Consider the following 21,133-nt stretch of genomic DNA (forward strand, 5'->3'; position numbering starts at 1 on the left):
TACAACTATATTGTTTGAATTTGGTTAAACCACTATATTTTATTTTAAGCTTATTTATTTATTTTGGAGAGAGAGATGGCACGAGTGGGGGAGGGGAAGAGAGAGGGAGAGAGAGAATCCCCAGCAGGCTCTGCACTGTCAGTGCCGAGCAGAATGCGGGGCTTGAACTCACGAATCACGAGATCATGACCAGAGCCGAAACCAAGAGTCAGATGCTTAACACACTTGAGCCACCCAGGAGCCCCTAAACCACTCTATTTTAAAAAGAGAAAACCTTCTTCTCAAAAGAAGTGTATATAATGAGGTATCTTAAGGGGGGGGGGATTTTTTTTGTTCCCTCTTAGATAAAAGTAGTGGTTTTTCAACCTTGGCTGCATGTTAGAATCACCTGGGACTCTTGAAAAAGGAGACTGACCCTGGTTCCACCGTCTCAGATTAATTTCGGATGCCACCTCAGCACTAGGATTTTTTTTCAAAGTCCACGTTAATTCTAATATGTAGCCAACTTTCTCCCATAGGGGACATGCTAATGACTCATCATGTTTTTTGATTGAGACCTTATGTCAGAGAACAGCACAGTGGTTGTGCTCTAACACTATCATTTGAATTTAATCTGATGCTTAAAGATATTAAGACTGTTTGAAATGCAGTAATCTGTGGATAGTAGATGCCCTAAGAGGTTTTTTCTGACCCTCCTTGCCAAACACCATTATTTTAAATTCTAATTGACGGTGTACATAATCTTTTCAATATAGCTTACTCAGTCTCTAGAGTATGTAACCTAGTGTTAATAAATACCTTATATATTAAAGCTTGATTTTTCTGTTGTTGGCTTCACCTCCTGCTATCCAGTGATGGCAGTAGTATTAGGTGTTGTATTAATCTACTAATAAGATTTGATTAGAACAACTTGTTGTGTGCATGCCTATTATCCAAAGTGCAACTGTTGCTGGGTTTTTAACATATAAGCCCTTGAAATTATTTATTAAACTCTTATTTGAGCATTAAAATTTCAGGTCTTGGTCTACAGTATGACACGCGCCTTGGTATTTTCTAAGTCTCCAAACAGCATATAATAATACCAATACACAAACACTTCCTTTGGTGAATTATTATTCTCTTTGTGGTGCCAAAAGCTAGCTACAGCCTGCAAAGATAAAACTATTTTTTCTCCTTTATTTGCTAGTGTGCTCTTCATGTGCCAGAGGCTCTGAACATTCAGTGATTTACTCATTCAGTAAATAGCTTTTAGGTACCTACTTGTGCCAGATATTGGAGATATGCTAAGTTTAAGGCCCTAGTCCTTCCAGTAAGGAACAGCAGAGCAGCTTGCTCCTAGCCACTAATATACAAATGAAACAGCTTTCATATGTGCAAAATAAAAATAATTTTATTCTCCCCCACACCCCATCATTTCAAGTAGGCATTTGGTTTTGGATATAGCAATCTCACTTGCTCCCCGGCCATTTCTTTTTTTCTGTCTCTTTCCCTCCTTGTTTTTTTTGGAAAGTTACTAGGAGAAAAAAAAATACCCTAAAAGTTCTATGAACTATTTGGGGCCAGTCATTTAATCCCTCTGAGCCTCAGTTTCTTCTGCTTTAAAAAGATGATACCATCCCTGCCCTGTTCATGTGGGTTGTTATGAGGATTATGAGAGAAGTTCTATGTAACATTAACATCAACATTTGAAATAGACAAAGTATAAATGGGCACTGTAAAACAAGTTTTAACAGAAAGAAAAAAGGAACCTTATAATACGGGTGGTGTATGTCCTACAGCAGAAGCACTGTGGGTTTCCGAATCCCAGCAGGAAGCTACAGCAGAGTTAAATTCCATGGACGTTTGCGTCCATGATGGATTTTTTACTTTTTACTCAGCTCCTGAGAAAGAAACTTCCTGGGTTTTCTTTCTCCTCCTACGGGTCGTGCAGCTCCAGGGCTGCTTCCGGTCAAGAGCAGCTCTGCACGGGGCCCTCTGTGCACATTCGCCACCTCCTCTTTCTCTTTCTTTCAAACACTTAATACATTTAGAGACTGATCTTGTGCAGAAAATATCCCTGACATTTGAAGAGCTCCAGGGATTCAGTGAGCATGCTCCGTGCTCCCTCCCGCTGGGAAGAGGAAGCTCGTTTACATACGAGTCATACCAGGCATAGCCAGCATGTCAGCGCAGTTAACTTGCAGCGGGCTGTGAGGAAGGCGAGCGCTGCTTTGTCCTAGGAAATGCGCTTCGTGGTTTTCGTCTTCACTCCTTTTTTATTTCGAAGAAAGATGCGTAGAGACTTCTGAAACGCTTTCGAAGTGCTTGATTGAGGATACAAAACATACACCATCTACAAAGAAACCCTTGGAGGGTTTTGTTGATGCGAGTTTGATTTTTTTTTGTGTGCGTGTGTTCTTTTTTATTTCTTCTTCTTTTTTTTTTTTTTTTTTAAGCTTTTACATACGTTGTTTTGATCATCTGAGGCTGGGCCTCCCCCGTCTCTGTGAAGTTTAAGAGAAAGCCAGGAGCTACTCGGCAATAACTGATTTTTGAAACGTACTCTTTTGGGGCGAAAGCAAAGAGCTGGTTTTCTGTGCTAGCCCAATAAATGCTATTTATGACGATGGACCTGTTGAACTACCAGTACTTGGACAAGATGAACAACAATATCGGCATTCTGTGCTACGAAGGTAGAGGTTCTGTTCTAGAAATTGCTCTTCCATTGCTTTTGTCAAGGCCACTCCTCCTTGAGGGTTCTGAATGCTTTCTGTGTATTTTGTTCTAGTTCTTAGGATTTCAGGGTGCTTTGAAAGGCGAGTGTCTATTATGTACTGTTTTTAATACAAAGTTTGTTGTTGCCGGTCTTAGCCTTCGGAGTTACAGTGGGGAGGGAAGGCGTGAAATATAAACTTTAAAAGTTTGCTTTTTGCTTGCAACATATTAACTCTTTAAATTTTTAACTCTTGATTATATGATTATTTTTTAAATTTCTGTTGGTGTTCGCGTTAGAGGACAGAACTTCTAGGACCAAGTAAAAAACATGCTGGGTTTTTTTTCTTTCTTTTCCCTGCTTCGATACTTACTTTAAACCTACACCGTCGACAGTATGCTGTGTTGCAGTCAGTGCTTTGGATTTTCATGGAGAGGGGAACAGAGAGTTACAGTGAGTTTTTGTTTTGGGGAGCGATTGTCCCAAAAATGAAGAATTTTTCTATTCAGTTTAGGGGACTGGAAGGGCACTGGAAGGGCACAAAGCACAGACTGGCTCTTTGTCTGATTTCCCATTTCCTGTACAATGCTGAGAGAGTTCTGACATTGAAGGATGTTCCCTCCACACACCAGTCCCTTGTGGAAGGGATTGCACAACGCACCAGAAAGCTAAATTGAAAGAAAGAAAGAGACCTACTCTGAATTCTTAGTGTTTATCACCTCCTGCTAAACCATGAGGTGTTTCCCCCTCTGGCTTGTTGTGTTTCAAGCAGTCTCTGTTAGTAGGAAGAAGAGAAAAAAGTGATTTCTTAATCTGTTGGAACATTATCTACGTGCGAGTTGAAAAAATGGTAATGGCCTGGGTTTGAGTGGCTGAGAGGCATCTCCGGGGGAATTCAGCTCAGCAGGAGGAGTGTTTTTGTTGTAACCACATACAAATCGAGGAGGAGACCTCTCCTTTCTGATTCAGGACTGTAGTTTCTATGTTTTCTTTTAACAGTGAACTGAATGAAAAAGAAAAAAAAAACATTGAAGAAACTTGTATTTTTCATATAAAAAGTTCAGGCCTGTTTTCTAATCAGTTGAAAACTAACCCTTTCTCCTTCAAGGAAAAGAAAATCTCATTCATACTGGTTTTTTTTTTTTTTTTAACTCTGTGGATAAATATCTCATAATTAATTTTTTTAAAGGTATATGTTTTTAAACTCCTGCTTGTTCCATTAAGGAGATTTTTGGCAAATTGCTTTCTTTGAATCTGCTGCTTTGAGTATACTCTTGTTTCTGAAATCACTCATTTAAAAGGCAGACTGGGCTTGTTGCTTGTGAAATTCACATACTGTAGTTTTTTAAGCTTTTCTTTTTTTTCAGTGAACAGGAAATCAAAACTTCTAAGGCAATATCTGTTGGCTTGTCTTTGTCGTTGAGTAATACGATATTTTCAAAACAAAATGTAATGATCAGCCTAAGAGAGGAACATAGGGATTGCGAGGAAATTGATACCACATTAGTTTTTTATATCTCCAGTTGGGGGTAGTGAGGAAAAGCTTATGGAAAACTTGTCCAGGTTGATTTGATGTTCTGTAGGGTGTAATAATACTCAAAAGTCGTTGACTTGCAACCTCCCTCTTTATTTGGGAGGAAGAAACTTGGATTTTGAAAGTTGAATAGATATGTAGGATGATTTGCTATAGTCTGTTTGGTTTACACATCTGCTGCTATTTTCCTTACTACAAAAGTTAACATTATTTTAACACCAAAATAAATATACAGGAATGAAGAAAAGCACAGCAAAATTTGAGTAGTGTTTATAGTGGGTAGTTTATGCCCTAGTGGTTTTCTTAGTATAAACACTGCACACATCTGCTCTGAACTCAAAAGGCTGTTTTTGAAGATAGACATAAATTTCAGATGAGATTTGTTTTTTGTTTTTTGGGGTTTTTTTTGGTAAGAAAAGTAGGAATCACTACTTTTTTTTTTTTTTTTAATCCAGTACTTTGGAAATGTTCGTATTACACATAGCAGCTCACCAGCATTCCAGGGAAGTTATTTGGAAAATGGAATGTACAGTTGGTACGCAGCATTTGATTTCACTTAGGGCACAGGCAAGTTTTACATCTCTTAAGAGTAAGGGACAGTTTAATTTTCTGAGGTTTCAAGATGTTGATGGTTATTCTTATTCTCTAGGTTAATTATCCCAGATTATTATACTCGGCGCAGCTGCTAAATAAACCATGTGTCTGCACTGTCTGTCTTCAGCCTCTGTGGCAGTGTTTCCACAACTAGATCTTTTTTAGCCAATTATCTTGTAGCATGCAAGGCCTTTGTAAAAACCCCACATGGGGAGCAGACTCTAAATGGCTCAAATATGGCCTCTGCTTGGTGACTGCTCTCTGGCACCTGACTTTCACCGTAGTAGTCTGTAAGCATAATTGAGAAAGAAAATAAAGGAAGAAATTAACCACAAATAGGTTGGGGGTGGGGCCCACTTGTAGGAGAAGGAGAAGATTGGCAAAGGACAGAAAGAGGCTCGGTTTGGCTAATTTCTGGAAACCAATTACCTTCATTGGTACTGAGCAAATCAGCAGAACTCTGCTTGCCTTGATGCGTCTCTTCACTTTATAGTTTGTTAGCACAGCCCTCAACAGTTAACAGTTAACTTGTGGCCCTATTGAATGTTCAGTTTATACCCACTCAAACCCCAGTTTTGCCTCTATCTCCATGAAAAGGTCATAGGCCAAGCTCAGCCTTCATTTCCTCCCTTGAACTCCTGAGAATACCCCACTGGTAGACAGGAAAGCCTCATGAAGGTAGGCACTTCCTCTTGGTGACTACTGTACCCTGGGTCCGGGCTTGGTGCCTGATTTGGCTCCTAGGAAGTGGCTGACTCAAAAAAAAATCCATGAAATCTTTCCAATGGCAGCATAGTCACTACTGTATAATGTAGCACTTCATTTTGAAAATCTTGTATTCTCTAAGTATCCAATAATTGCAGCGCCGTACAGGGCCTTAGATCTTAGACATTTGAACTTTTTTTTTTTTTTTTTGGTGGGGGGGGCTGAGGAAACTGAGGCCCAGAGAGGTAAGTTGTCCATTCAAGTGTATTTAGAAAGTGTGTAGAAGAAATGAGTTGTGGTGAGGATTCGGTTGTTTTGATTAGTCACTGATTTATCTACAGCATTCCTGCCTCCAAAATTATTTTACATCTTGCCTTCTTAATTAATAGCTCCTCTGTAACAGGACTGTGCCTGGTCCTGGGGGGCCCTCACAGCTCCCAGCACAGGTGTGGACCTTGGATTACAACACACAGTCAGCCTGTCCCGGAGTCCTCACTGCTCTGAAGCCAGTTGCTGGTCTAGGTTCCCAGGCTGTTGTGATGTTCAAGAGAGTCACGAGAACCCTGGGGGACCAGCCTTGTTGGAATGTGTGCTCCTTCTGCTCTGGTACTTAGGTTTGCTTACATTTTTTCTGACTGTGCAGAGCAGGAGGCCCTGTGTAATATGCGGCTTTACGAAGAGTCTTTTCCCAAGGGAGCAGGGAACTGGTTAGACCATTGATTTTTCTCAAGATGGCTGATGCTTATATTTACATAATTACGTGGTGCTGAAAACATAGGTCCTAATAAATGTGCTCATGGTTGGCCCTGGCTTTAAGCTGCTGTTAGTGATACTTTAATTATGGGTTAAGAGCCATTAGTGTGTAATTTGGTAGAAGAATTCTCCCCTTTTAATTTAATAGTGCGATTTATATTGGGAGAAAGTAAGAATAAACTGTATATTACAATCACCAGAAAACTTAAGAGTATTCTGAGTTCCTCAGGTTTTGCACTGTTCATTGTTTTAGAACATAATTATCACTTATTTCATCACAGGCTGCACTTAAGTTAATTCTCTGGAATCGAAAGGAAAATGCACACACGATTTGTGGCCTGAGAGTCTGCCAGGGATAGTAGCAAGGTGGGGTGAGGGATTTCTTTTGTTTTCTGCCCGTGTAACGAGCAGCAGCTTCGTGTTCTTTGTCTAATGAGTTCAGAGGCATCAGGAAAACTTAGAGCGTTGGGTACTGTCGAGGTGAAAAGGCCACAGAGCAGAGCCATTTAAACTCCCCTCTGTTTCCCAGCCCTGCATATCAAGTGACCAGCTCTGATCCAGGGGTGTATTCCGAAGTAGAACATCTGCAACTATTTTGCTGTGGAAATTCGTTTTACTTTAGCATTTTATTTGCAGGAGAGCGTCAGGAGAGAGGGAGAGAGTGGGCGAGAAAGAGGGACTGGGAGAGGGGAGGAGGGCAGAGGAGAGGAGAACGAAGGGGAAGACAGTGCAGGGGGAGGCTGAGGGGAGCTTGATTAGTAAAACATGCCCAGGTGAGCCCAAGAGAGCTCCTGCAAGAGACCTGGCCAGTTTTTATTTCTTCAAATTACAGTTTGTGGAGGGAAGGTGTGATTAAAGCCTCCTTCCTCCCAGCTCTCCACCCTTGTTTCTCTCCTCTCCTCTGGAAGATTATTTTAGTTGGCTGTTTATCTCTTGGAGCCTACACATGGCTTTGTTTTGGAAGGCAGATTTCTCTTCCTTCCTTCCTTCCTTCCTCCTTCCCTTCCCTATTGTCTGCATGGGGTTCTATTCCTGGGGTGTTTGGATTTGTTGCTGTAAAGATTTTTTGAAACATGCCATAAGATACCAAAAAAAAAAAAATCCCCCTCAGCATGTGAGAAGATTCAAAAGCTCTCAGTATTGCCTTGTTCTGCTCCATTATGAGGCTGTTGCAGAAAACTTGGTTTTGTCTGAAGAAATTGGATCCAGACTTAGCACTTCTGCGTGTATACAAACATATGAAACCCGTCTTACCAGGGATTGTTTCTGGCTAGATCTATTTTATCTCCTTATCTGAGCATTTATTTAGTGACTGTTTATATTTAGTGGTATCTCTGTGTTGCATATTGAGCTCATTGGAAGTATTTTCTAGCTTGTTTAGCCACATCAGTTTGCCCTACAAAATAGTCCCTCTGCCTCTTGCATTTTTTAAGTGAACTCCTATATCATCCAACCCCTATATGCCCCCATGCCCCAAATGTCTTCAGCCTTGGACATTTAATTTTAAAAGCAGAGTCTGAAAATGGTTTTACTTTCTGCATTTGTTCTCTCCTTGCCTTCCTGAATGTTGTGTGTTCTGCTAAGGTCTAAGGAATTATTTCCATTGGTTTGCTTTATCTTGCCTTCTTTTCTGCACTCTCCTCCCCCTTTTAAAAAGAATACTATAGATGGTTTTAATTTCAGGGTATTTTATACAGAATATGTTTAAATCTTAACAATGTGAATTACTACTAGTTGAAAGAATGTTTCCCTTTAAAATAGAAAATCTGTTCTTAAACTTAACTTTAATTTGTTGCTATTTAAATGATCTTTCTGAAGTCTTTAGTATTTTACTTGTTTGTTTGCAGAGAAGTCTCTAAGCATAACGAACTAGAGTATATTTAGTAAGTGATTGCTGAAAACTCAGTCTTGTCCTTTTCCGTCCAGTATCCATTCTCTTAAACGTATACGAAATGCCTGTGTTCTGCTGGAATGTATAAAGTCTTGGGTCATCTCTCTCTCTCTCAACATTTTTATTATGAAATGTGTCACATGTACATAAACATGCATAAAACATATGTGTGGTTTAAAAAGGAACAACCTTATAATCACCACCATGGCAGGAAGTGATCAATAACCTCCTTCAAGTATTCTCTTTTTGTCAAAGCCCTAAGACAAGGTCTCCTTGACCTCCCAGCTCTAAGAGGTCATCACAAAGTGTTCTGTTTTGGGGTTTGTTTTTTTTTTTTTTTTTTTTTTGAGCCCTGTATAATCAGAAGTATTTTCTACGTCTTCTTTTATGTCTTGCTTACGAGATTTTTTCGAGTGGAGAGGTCTTTGTCTTTTCCATAGGAAGCCAGCTTATCTTCAGGTGTGGGGAACCCTGGCTGCGGCACATGTGTGGACCCCCAGCATCCTTCTTGGTCCCTGCTGCTGCTCACTGAGAAAATGAGCTGGGACGCGTTGGTCCACACTTTGTTTTCAGCCAGTGTTTTGTTCACCTGTCAAAGCCTTCTGCTATCCAGGGTGTAATGGGAAGTTATGCGTTTGAGAAATTCTGCACAGTTTTGGAGAATGCAGAGTTGGGGGCACTTGAGAAACATACCTTAATTGTGATCTGAACAATGACTTTCGTTCTGCATTAATAAGCAATTTGCTTAAGGACTGAGACTTGCTACAAGTCAACCTCCTGGCAGTGCCAAATTTCTTTGGATGTTAATCCAGGGACTTCCAGATACACAGAAAAAGCTCGAGTTGTCCCAGTCCCCACACAATACTTTATATTGTAGAGCGATGGCCCTCTGAGGGCAACAAAGATCCGAAACAGTAGTCTGCATTATGCAGCATCTAAAATTATGAATGAAGGAGAATCATCCATATGTATTGTTCTTGATTTTTATTTTATATCTGTTTTGCATGAAAATAGTTGCCTGTTAATTGTTCTTGGCTAATGATTTGACTTTAATAGAGTGAATTCCAGAGTTTAATGATTTGTTGCAGATACATTCTGCCAAGCAATTTAGCAAAGTTGTTTACACTACCCCAAGTCCAGCTGGACAGAGTAAGCCTGTGCTTCTTCTCTGATAACAGTTGAGGGAGTGATGAGTGCAAATTTCTGGACACTTTTCCCTCTTTGAAAACAAACATGTCTTCCATGATGTGGCAGTGCTATTAAAGTGACAAGAGAATAATTTAAAATTTTAATTTAATGTCAGCAGCTCTTTCCAGTACCCATTTTCTCCCATTCTTACTATGTGTGTCCTTTTAAACGATTGTTTTTTTCTGATGAGCAACTTCTAAACTATTGGCTGATCCCAAAGAGAACCCTTGTTTTATTTCCCTGCTGAAAAGCAGTGACTTTTTTTGCCAGTGCTTAAAATCACCCACGAGAGGGCTTTGCGGAGCTCTCTTTAAAAGAATATGCAGTAACAGCTGTACCAGGCTCTAAGTTCTCCTGAGCAGAGGGCACAAGAAATGGAAAATAGTAGTCTTTCTCAGGATAAAACCTATAAAATGTTTTGTAGCACTGCTTTACTGAATTGAACATTGGGAACAATTGCCACCAGTGTCTGGGGACCATGATGGGAGCCCTTCTTCTCTGACAGGCTTCACACCAGCAAGGGTTGGCTGATGTTGGTAGGGGAAGAGGTGGAGTGGAGTTCTAGACCAACAGCAGACATCAAACATTGCTCTTGGTGTCCAGTAATAAATATAATACAGTGTCCTTAGTTCTATATTTTGTACAACACAGAGCAGGAGAGGGCCGCCTTACAGAGCTGGAAGAATCCATATACGTCCTTGAAGGAGAAAATAGCCACCACATCTTCTTCCTTTTCCACCTGCTGACTCTTCTGAATCTAACTCCATTTTTCTTCCCTTTCCCTTAGCCTTGCTAAAAGGCTGATTTAAATTCTTCTCTTGGTGCTCACTGGTCCCAGCCCTTCTGGCCTCAGGGACTTTATGATCTGGTTCTTTTCCGATTTCCCCTTCCTCCACTCCTGGTTCGTCCTCTTCATCATGTGCTCATGCACACAAGTCTTTCCCAACTTTGAAACAAAACTAAACTCATCCCTAAATCTTTTGCGCGCGCCCCCCCCTCCCCAGCTCTTAGACTCCTTCCTTTGCCACCCAACTTTTTGGAAGAATGTGGTCAACCTATTTCTAGTTCCCTTCCGCCCAGCCTCTTGTTAATCCACTGTTATCTGATTTCTGTTCCCACAACTTCACCAAAGTTGTTCTGGACAAGGACCCTAAATGAAAACCTTCATGGAAGGTTGAGCAGACACGTTTTAGCCCTTACCTGTTGAAACTTTAGTACCATTTGGTGTTGATTCCTTCCAAAATCTTAAAATTCTTAAATCCCTTGGCTCAAATACTCTTTGAGTATGCATTCCGTCGGGAGTGAGGTGCTGGTGAGCAGATGGTGAAGAGCATCGGTAGGAGGGTATGAAGGAGTGAGGCAGGCTGATAACCATTCAGAACAAAGAGACTGTGATTGCAGCTTGGGAACAGATTGGAAGGGAAGAAGGAGGGAATATAGAAACAGGAGAGAATGTGAACTCTGTGCAACAGTGCAGTGGGTGAGGCAAGAGATGGGGAGAACCCAAGTTGTGGTGGTAGTCATGGGAAAGGAGAGTGGTAGACAAACAAAGGAATATTTAGAGAGAAGACTGACAGGAAGGACATGGTGAGAGACTAGAGAAGGGGATGAGGGAGAAGACCCAGAAGATATTGAGGCTGCCTTCTAGGTATCCAACTTGGCCAGGTGCCGAGATGGGAAACCAAGGGAGAGGACTGGGTTCTGGGATGAGATCCTGAGTTTAGTTTTGGGTATGTTGAGTTTGAAGGATCTCTGAAATTTCAAAGAGCTAAATATCTTAAGGTTGGGTATATGGATCTAGAGTGATACTAGTTTGGGGTAGAGAAAAAGTGAAACTCTGGGCAAGAATGGTCACCAAGGAATAAAGAACAGAATAAGAAGTGGAAGAGGTTCTAGGAACTCTTTCCCTAGCTAGGGCTCCAGCAGTTTTTTATTCCTCAGATAACCTCACAGCTGACCCTTGTCTCTAGTCTTGTTCCCGTCTAGGCCTTTATTCTTTATATTACCATAGTGCGTCCCTTATGTCCCACTCCAGCCTTAATCCTCCATGATTCTTTCCCCCACACCCATAGTCCAGATTCATCAACTGCAGTTGACCGTCAGGCAACATGCAGGTTAGGGGTGCCTATCCACGCCCCCCCCCACCCCGTGCACTTCAAAACATGCATGCAACTTCGACGTCTCCAGAACTTGACTCCTACCTAGTAGCCTACTGTTGACTAGAAGCCTTACTGAGAATATAACATAAACAGTAATTAATGTAATTTTGTATTTTGTTTGCATTATATGCTGTATTCCTACCATCAAGTAAGCTAGAGAAAAGGAAACGTTAATAAAAAATTCTAAGGAAGAGGAAGTATTTACAGAACTGTACTGTATTTTACTGGGTAAAGCAAACTGCACCTTAAGTGGACTTGAGCAATTCCAACCCATGTTGTTCAAGGCTAAGCTGTATTTCTTTTGAATGGAACGTTGCCCCTCTCTGAAATTTCTCCTTGCTCTTTGTCTTGCATTTTATTGTCTCTCAAGTGCAGAATCTTCTTCTGGAAAGTGACCTTCTTCACCTCTACCTTTTTTAGCTGGGTTAGGTGTTGTGTCTGTGTTCTCATGGCTTGGTGTGCATGCTCTTGCCAGAGAATTTATCTCCCTTTGTTATGCACTTCTCTGTCTGCCTCACTGTAAGCTCCAGACAGCTAGAACTTGGTGTTTCGTCTCTTTGTTCTTAGCACCAAGCACCATGGTGTCTACTGAGGTATGAATCTACTCCAGTGTCTTTTTGTTAAAGAGAGAAACATTGAACTCATGTGATTGACCCAAGGATGCTCCATTAGTTGGTAACACAAGAGAGTTGGTTAACTCCTAGCATGTCCTTCTTGGAGGAAGGAGTGGCAGCTGGAAAGGAGGGATGAAAAGGAGAGGGGAAGATAGAAGGCTCTTTAAGGCTCAGTTTCTGTGTAGAAACACTGCAAATGGGCTGGTTGGTTGTAAAACTGCTCCTATTCTTGTTTTCTGGTCTCCGCACTCTGGATGGTCTACTAAATAGCTGATCATTTATGGGAAAATACTTAATGCCTGTTGTGTGCTAGGCACTGTGTTATGTGTGGAGGGTATAGCTGCTAATAAAACAGGCAACAATATCCCTGGATTTTTGGAGCTACATTCTGTCAGGAGAGATGGACTGTGAACAGGTACATAAACAAGATCATCACAGATTATGAATGGGTCTTTCTTTTAAGTTCAAGTCTGTTAGTGATTTACTGTTGGAAATAGTTATATCTGTATGTAGATAGTGACTGCTCTTATTTTTAAGCTTCAAAATACAGATTTGAATGGATGATTTATTTCCCTCATGATGCTGTGAAGGATTTAAAAGTATATTGAGGAGGGGTGCCTGGCTAGCTCAGTTGGAAGGGTGTGCCACTTTTGATCTTGGGGTTGTGAGTTCGAGACTCATGTTGGGTGTAGAGATTACATTAATTAAAAGTATATTGAGGAAACTTTTCAAAAATTTCTTTTGGAATTTTAGAAGTTGAATCTTTTACTTGGTTTAAATTTTTTTTCAAATTGTTTATTTAGTTTTGAGAGGCACACACACACACACAGTGTGAGTAGGGGAGGGGCAGAGAGAGAGGGAGATGCAGAATCTGAAGCAGGCTCCAGGCTCTGAGCTGTCAGCAGAGCTTGACTGATGCGGGGCTTGAACTCCCGGACTGCAAGACCGTGACCTGAGCTGAAGTTGGACACTTAACTGACTGAGCCACCCAGGCACCCCTCAGCTTTTTCTTTAAAAGAAAAAAAGAAAGCAAGTCAAATGGTTTTTTTGGGTCCTAAGAGGAATAAAATTTTTTGGAAAAAAAAGAATTCAGTGAATTTCTAAAGAGCTCAAGATATCACTTGTATGTTCTTCTTAAACTATTCTGATGAGAGCTTTAAAGTTCTTGCCCTGAGTAGAATAGATCCTCCAACACCCCAGGGGAGGATTTTTATTTTGTGCTCTTATTTTGTGATAAGAGTATTTGGGAAGAGCTGGATAAAATGTAAACCTTGGACTTTGCATGTTTAATGGACTACTGGGATGTTCGCCTGTTCAATTTTTGTTTTTCTTCTTTTGTTTTGGTTGAGGCATAATTGATTACGGCGAAATCTAAAGGGCATGGCTTATAATGAATTCTTTTCCTTGTAATTATAACTTTTGTAAGAACCCAGATCAAGATACAGAGCATTTTCGTCACCCCAGAGTGGTCCTTCATGTTTCCTCGAACAGGCCATACACCCCATTCCCCTCCAAATCACTATCTTGACTTCTGTAGTCATAGATTAGTTTTGTCTACTTTTGAGCTTCCTATAAATAGAATCATTTCATTCCAACTTTTGTGCCCAACATAATATTTTGGAGATAAAGCTGTGTCGTATGGGTCAGTACTTTGTTCTGCATTGCTATGCTCCGGTCCATTGTGTGAGTATGTCACGGTTTGCTTACTCCTCTGAGGTTGATGGGCATTTGCATTGCTTCCACTTTCGTGTACAGCTCTGTGGTATTAAATTCATTCACTTTGCAGTACAGCCTTTTTCGTGCAAGTCGTTTTGTGGACATACGTGCTCCTTTTGGATCAGTACTTATGTGTGGAGTCGCTGGGTCATTTGAGTATGTTTAACTTTGTTTTAGAAACTCTCCTCCATTTTCCAAAATGGTCATACCATACCGTCCTGTGCTTCTACTAGTGTTGTATAAGGGTTCCAGCAACTATACCTCCTCACCAGTACTTGGATTTGGCCGTCTTCTACATTGTAGCCTTGCTGGAGGTTAATGGACAATATTAAGGTGTTTTTCATTGTTAACGTAAACTTTATTACTTGTTGGAATACTTGTTTTTACATTGCTGTTTGGTATTATGTGCGAAAAGACATTTTCTTAACTTTTGATGGGTTGATTGTCCAAGTTAGAGGCTGGAATATGCGTATATTCTTGTCTAATTTAAGACAGAGGTAGTGATTGTGGTATTGTCAAAGGAGGGGTTGTTTTTCCAAATGGGTAAATTCAAGCCATGGAAACGAGCAGGCAGCTAGATTAAGGGATGTGAGCAAACACCAGCGTGGCACAGAGGACTCTTTTTTGGAAACGCTTTTCCTTGAGTAGTGTTGCTTTATTTCATACTTGGTAGTGATTCATCCAACCACTGGCCTGTTAAAATAAAGCTCAGGGAATAAGCTCTCTTAGCTCCACTTGATTTATCTTCTTGTTTGCCTACCATTCCCTCTGTAGGGTCTTTTAACACCCCCCCCACCCCCGTTTGAAATGTTCTTCCTGCTCCTTTCTGGCCATGTGAATTCTGTATATCGTTCAGGGTGGAGCTCATCATCCCTCTGTGAAACTTGATCTGGAACTTCTCATCGGCAGGGATTGTACTGTGTGCAACCTTTTACGTCCTCCGTGCCTAACAAGATGCCTTGTCCTCTTTCATGTATGATGGTGTTTATATCCTCCTCTTTTGGATTTCTGTAGGGTTTATAGTCTGTAATATTCATTTGGTGGTTATATCACCTTGTATTTTGTTATCTTCAATGTAAATAAAGTGTGACATTAAAAGCAAGCAAGTGTAATACCTCACACATCTGAATAAGTAAGGTGTTCAAACTTGTCTTCACAATAATTACCTTGGAAGATTACACATTTAACTGAACATGGTGGTGGTCTCATTCTCAGAGCATTGTTGGCTTTTTTTGAACTTGCCTTCAAGGTCTGAGGTATATTCTTTCAAATACTTTATATGGTGGCTAGTGGTGGCATACATGTGTATACTTGAACGTGTGTACACAAGTGTGTATTATATGCTACATGTATCTATATGGATATATGCACGACGCTTCGCAGAGTGCTGACTGCTGGCCGGGTGCTGGTCTGTGTGAGTGCACCTGTGAAATGACAAGCTGGTGTCTGTCTGTCCTTCCAGAGCCAGTTCCACACATGGAGTCGGAAAATCCCTTTTAATGAATGACAGTTTTCTTTGGAATAAGTAGGTTCACGTCATTCTAGAATGAGTACTTTGAAAATAAGGAGGCTCCTTTAAATGTTTAACAGGAACTTTTAAATTCAATTTCACTGCCATCTAGATAGGAAATCACTACCTCTAAAGTGTAAGTTACCTGAGGGCAACGGTTCTGGCATCCTTGATGCATCCTCTGCCGGTAGCACTTGTCCTTGCTTGTGACCAGGGCAGGCACTAAGTAAACGTGTGATGATGTGAGATCATAGAGCCCTTTTATTTTCTTTTTAAAGTTTATTTATTTATTTTGAGAGAGAGAAAGTGCACACATGAGCTAGAGAGGAGTAAAGAGAGAGGGGGAGAGAGAGAGAAAGAGAGAGAATCCCAAACAGGTTCTGTGCTGTCGGCACAGAGCCCGATGTGGGGCTCCATCGCACAAGCTGTGAGATCATGATTTGAGCCAAGGTCAAAAGTCGGATGCTTAGCCAACCCAAGGAGCCACCCAGGCGCCCCCGTGGAGCCCATCTTTGGGAGGGCTGAGATAAGTTGATTGTTAAACGGGGTAGACTGATAGGCTCTGGCTTTGGCTCAATAGAGACAGAACAGAATACTGAACAGAATACAGAATACTGTTCAGCTGTGCTCCCTGATTTGGATTTCATGCAGTGAGGCTGTTGGTGACCTTCTAGTGAGCTGTTCTTCACTTCACTTTATGAAAGATGTGAATGCCACTTGTCTATCAGTGATTTTCTGTACAGTGAACCTTCCTTGCCCATCAAAGAGGGAGGAGAGTCACAGCTCAGAGCTATCACAGTGATGTCTACAGGACGGCCTGAGGAATATGCATGGCACCTTAAAACACCCACTCCTGCCTGGTTACGCTTATGAAATCTCCAGACGTGCTAGATCTCATGTGTCCTGATGAGACAAAACTTTACATTCCTTCCTGTCCCAGGGGCTTGTCCTTTAAGTAACAAGAAGAGAATGAAAGAACATCTGGTAACCTGGTGACAAATACTCATTCACCCATACGGCGACTCCTGTTATTTTGATTTTGTGTTGTATGTGTGTAGTAGGGTGTTTTTATTTTTTTTCTACATCTTTTTTCTTTATGTTCATGATTTCCCTACCATGTTTGAATTGCCTCATTTTATTTTATTTTTAAACTTTTTACTTTGAGAGAAAGAGAGTGTGAGAGTGAGTGTAAGTGGGGAAGGAACAGGGAGAGAGGGATAGTATCCCAAGCAGGCTCTGCGCTGTCAGCACAGAGCCCAGTGTGGGGCTCGGTCTCACAAACAGAACAGAGAGATCATGACCTGAGGTGAAATCAAGAGTCAGACACTTAGCCAACTGAGCTCCCCAGGCGCCCCAGTTTACCTTATTTTAGGTATCATTGCAACTGTAGCAGTTACTTAACTAACTCTTACAATGCCTGGGGCTCCCTAGAATCTTGGAAAGATACAGAGCAGCCATATTTACTCACCTCATTTTGGTTCTGTTTCTGCTATAGTTTTTTAAAGGTGACAGTTATTTTAAAATTCATTATTTTTAAACAGAATTCACCTTTGAATTCTGTGGTTTTAGTATATTCACAGTCCTGCAACCATGACTATGTTGAGAACATTTTATCACCTTCCAGAGAAACCTTGTACCTATTAGTGATCACTCTCCATCCCTCTCTCCTCCCAGACCCTGGTAACCCCAAGTCTACCTTCTGTCTCTACAGATCTGCTTATTCTGAACATTTCATATAAATGGGATCATACACTATTTGGGTCTTTTGTGGCTGGCCTTTTTCAGTTACATGATGACGGGCTCACTTACGTTGGAGCGTGTATCAGTACTTCATTCCTTTTTATTGCTGAATACAGTCCTGTGCATGGATGGGTGTACCACATTCCATTTATCCGTAAGATAGTATTTTTTTAAGAGGCAGTAACAGTTCTGGGTAAAGGTCAGGATGAGCAGTTCTACAGGCTGCAGTGCCTTCCTCACTCGTCCTCAGCAAGAGAAAAACAAGTCCTTTGTTTGCTGATTTGTACCCAAAGCCCAGCAAAGATGTCATGGGCCCAACCCAGTGTATAAGTTCTCCAGAGCAGTAGCAGTGGTTATTGTTAGTACCTGAGTGATAATTTCTGCTCACAGGTAGACTGACCGTCTCTGGCTTTGTCTTTATTCCATTTGGCTTCACTCACCTGTTTACATGGTGCCCAGGGCAGTGACTGTGAAGCTGGTGGACTCCTGGCTCTCGGGTAGTTTACACTTCAGACGTGGTGATTGTGTGTAGATGTATAGCATTTAATGTATTCATGTGTGCGTGTGTCTGGCAGTGAAATTGGCTTCTTTGCTTTAGATCTGTAATTTCACATGGATTATTTATCGATCTCTAGATCTATGTGTTATATATAAATTTGAAAATAGATACCTACATCCATATCCATATCTGCCTGTATGGATTTAGATAGATAGATGGTCTTTGAGATTTTCAAGCGCATGCTTTGAAAGACTTCAGAACCAAATGTCACTCACCCTATGTCAGAAAGGGTTATAGACGAAGTGTTCTATAGTTTTGTTCTCAGTTGTCATGGGGTTAGATAAGATAGATTGCCAAATGGCAGAAGGCCTGCTTGTAGGATTTAAAAGAAATGTGCTGCCCATAGACGGATTATCTGACACAAATGACAGCACGCAGCTCTCATGAGTGATCCCTTCTGTTGTGAAGGAGCATTTGAAAAACAATCTTGGGCCAAAGGAAAAAGCTTCTGGTACTTCTGACCTATGTTTTGTTTTATGTTTTTTGTTTATTTTTGAGAGACAGAGAGAGTCAGTGCGAGCAGGGGAGGGGCAGAGAGAGAGGGAGATACAAAATCCGGAGCAGGCTCCAGGCCCTGAGCTGTCAGCACAGAGCCCAATGTGGGGCTTGAACCCACAAACCGTGAGATCATGACCTAAGCCGAAGTCAGACCCTCAACCAACTGAGCCACCCAGGTGCCCCTGAAGTTTTGAAGAGAAAGAGAAACTTTAGAAGTTAGCATGTGATTTTTTTTCTAAATTATTTTATTTTATGTCTTAATTTATTATTTTATTTCTTAATTAGTTTTACTTTATTTCTTAACATTCTGTAAGGATTTGCAAAATGAAAAGAGATATTTTACCAGGCAGATCCGCCAGAGAATTTTGATCTCTCCCTGCACTGACACCAGTCATGCTGACTGGGTCCTAATGCTGTCCTCAGTTTACCTGCTCTGACCTCTCGGAGGGTGATCACGGTAGCTTTGGAGCTGGCCTCAATTTAATCCTGAGGAGCTGGCTGGGAAAATGTGAGCGGTTTCCCACTGAGCCAGTTACAACAAGCTCCTGAAATTAAAGTAGAAATTTATCTTTGCTCCCTTCCCTCTTCCTTTTGTTTTCCTGGGCTTTGAGAAATTGTGGTGAATTGGTCCAAGAATCTATAAGGGTTTTATTGAAAATCTCAAAGCTTTTATTGCACAATTGAAAGCTTTTGGGGGGCCTGAGTTACTTTGTTATGCAAAAGACATACAGGAAATATGTGGCAGTATACACATTAATGAGGGTATAAGGCAGAAGATGGTGTACCCATTTTCCGTATGAAGAAACTGAGGCACCAGTAAGGGTCACTTAATTAAAGATTCCAGCCTCTAAAGAAGTGAACATTAAAAAAATTAGAGAAGTACGTCTTTGAAAACAGAGGTGAGCTCTCCTAACAGACTACCTTTAGCTATTTTATGTGCTACTGTTGGCTGGTGGTGATGGGGAGAGCCTACACTCTATTTTCTGAACCCCAGTTCTCAGGCATTTCCTGACCAGTTGTTTGAGCATTAAGATCCTCACAATCAGCAGTTTTCCCTTCCACCAATCACTGTTCCAACACCCTGTATATAGTTGGAAATGTTTGATTGATCATAGTATTGAATGATTGTACTGTTGATCAGTTTTGGAATGGAAGGGGCACAGGATACAAGCAAAATGCAGAGAACTTCCTGGGGAACATGCCAATATTAAAGATTTTGAGAGTCCCTGGACAACTTTTGCATAAGGAGGGGGGTCGGGCCTTAAGTGAGCATCTCAGGTGGTTCTGATGCAGGTGCTCGAGGGAGCCACACTTTGAAAAGCATTGGACCAAGCGGAGAATAGGAGCACCCGAATGAGAAGCAAGGAGGAAAATTTCCATAGATTGATAAAAATACTCGGGGAACTACTTTTCCTCTAAATAGGAGCTCAGTAGATCAAGATCTTACTTAATCAAAAATTAATTTATTCCTGAACTTCCAGTAATACATTTGTCACATGGAGTCACTTTCATTTGAGTAGCCACGGAAATATTTATTAGCCACTTACAGAAAATCCTGACATAAAATATATAATTTCTCTTTTGTATGACACCTATTTTTAACTTGTTGCTAAAACAAGAGCCTTTACTGCTTCTCCATGGATTCTTTCTTCTTTTTCCTTCCAGAAAGTCTGCGTGCCTTGATATTACCCCAACAGATAGTCTGCTGTCTCTCTGAGGGGACCTGATTATGTGTCGGCTGATGTGTGAGTTAGGATCTGGATAGGTAGGAGGTGATGTCATACTTTCCACCTGGGATTATCACCTCTGTGCTTGGGGTCCGTACTAGGCCGAAAGTGAGCGTCTTCTCTGATGTCCACCCACTTTTGGCAAGAAAGGTGGAAATGGAAACACTCACCATCTAAGATGTTTGCTGAACTCCCCGGCGCTTACGTAAATAGGCCATCCAGTGTCTGAACAACCCTGAACGAAAGAAAATGCCTTAGTTTTCAGTGTGACAGATGGAAGGAAACCTCTCCATTACATGAGCTCACATCTGTCTCTCTGATTTGACTGGGTCTGTGCCATAATGTGCTGCAGAATCACTGATTCTGTAATCCTTAGAACGCATGGTTGAAGTGAGATTGACAAAGAGCTAGACCCTAAAGGTTAATGGCACAGAGAGAATGAGGACCCTGGAGAACTAAGAGTGAAATATGAATGTCAGTGGTTACAACCACTCATCCATCTAATTTGCCAAAAGTTTAATATAGTCTAGGAGGCCCCAAATTACAACGTTTCAGTTTGGTTTTATTTCTTCATTAGTCTAATTCCCATTGACCTTGTGTCAAGGCTGAAACAGTTTAGGAGCATTCTAGCATGGGGGCGGTTTTAACAATCACTGTCGACGCGGTTTTAAAGAAAAAATGCTGGCAAGACACATGTAGGTTCTGTAGTCTGTTAATAGCGTGACATTATATTTCTTTATTTTGTAAAACCATTAAAGCAAGGCTTTGGGAAAATGGATGGAGTTTCTACAGCAGCACAATGTCTATGGTGAACGTCACTGTTTATTTTCCTGAGGTTTGCTACTCAGGTGGATGTGGTGGGCACTCAGCCATGGCCGGGCCCTTGTTAGTACAGGCTGGGTTGTCTGGAAACAGAATGGAAGGTAGTGGCTCTTAGAAGAGCATTTGTAAGAGATAAGAATAAGGGTTAGATTTCATGTGAGGGTCTTTTCTTGTTCCTAAATCTGAAGGCCATGGATAATGGTAATAATAAGTTTGAATGAAAACACAATCCACAGAATGGAAGAACATTTATACAAATAATATATCTGGTAGGGGGCTTGTATCCAGAACTTATAAAGTAACTCTTACACCTCAACAATACATGGACAGTAACCCAATTTATAATTGGGCAGGGACACCTGGGTGGCTCAGCTTGTTGAGTGTCTGACTTCGGCTCAGGTCATGATCTTGAAGTTCATGGCTTTGGGCTC

General features: G+C 41.1%; 1 protein-coding gene across 4 annotated transcripts in view; it reads left to right on the top strand.

Annotated features, from left to right (window-relative positions):
* VGLL4 (vestigial like family member 4) overlaps positions 1–21,133 on the top strand; it is a 154,355-nt gene that overhangs the window by 72,583 nt on the left and 60,639 nt on the right. Inside the window, exon 1 of one of the 4 annotated variants that reach the window (XM_029917418.1) lies at positions 2,155–2,672. The exons of the other annotated variants lie outside the window; for them this stretch is intronic. Within the exon in view, the coding sequence (XP_029773278.1) occupies positions 2,591–2,672 (82 nt within the window). The 5' untranslated portion in view covers positions 2,155–2,590. Of the gene's footprint in view, positions 1–2,154; positions 2,673–21,133 lie in introns of those variants that run through there. 4 annotated transcript variants of the gene reach the window in all.

The sequence above is a fragment of the Suricata suricatta genome, chromosome 12 (assembly GCF_006229205.1).
Source record: "Suricata suricatta isolate VVHF042 chromosome 12, meerkat_22Aug2017_6uvM2_HiC, whole genome shotgun sequence".
In the NCBI taxonomy this organism is placed as follows: Eukaryota; Metazoa; Chordata; class Mammalia; order Carnivora; family Herpestidae; genus Suricata; species Suricata suricatta.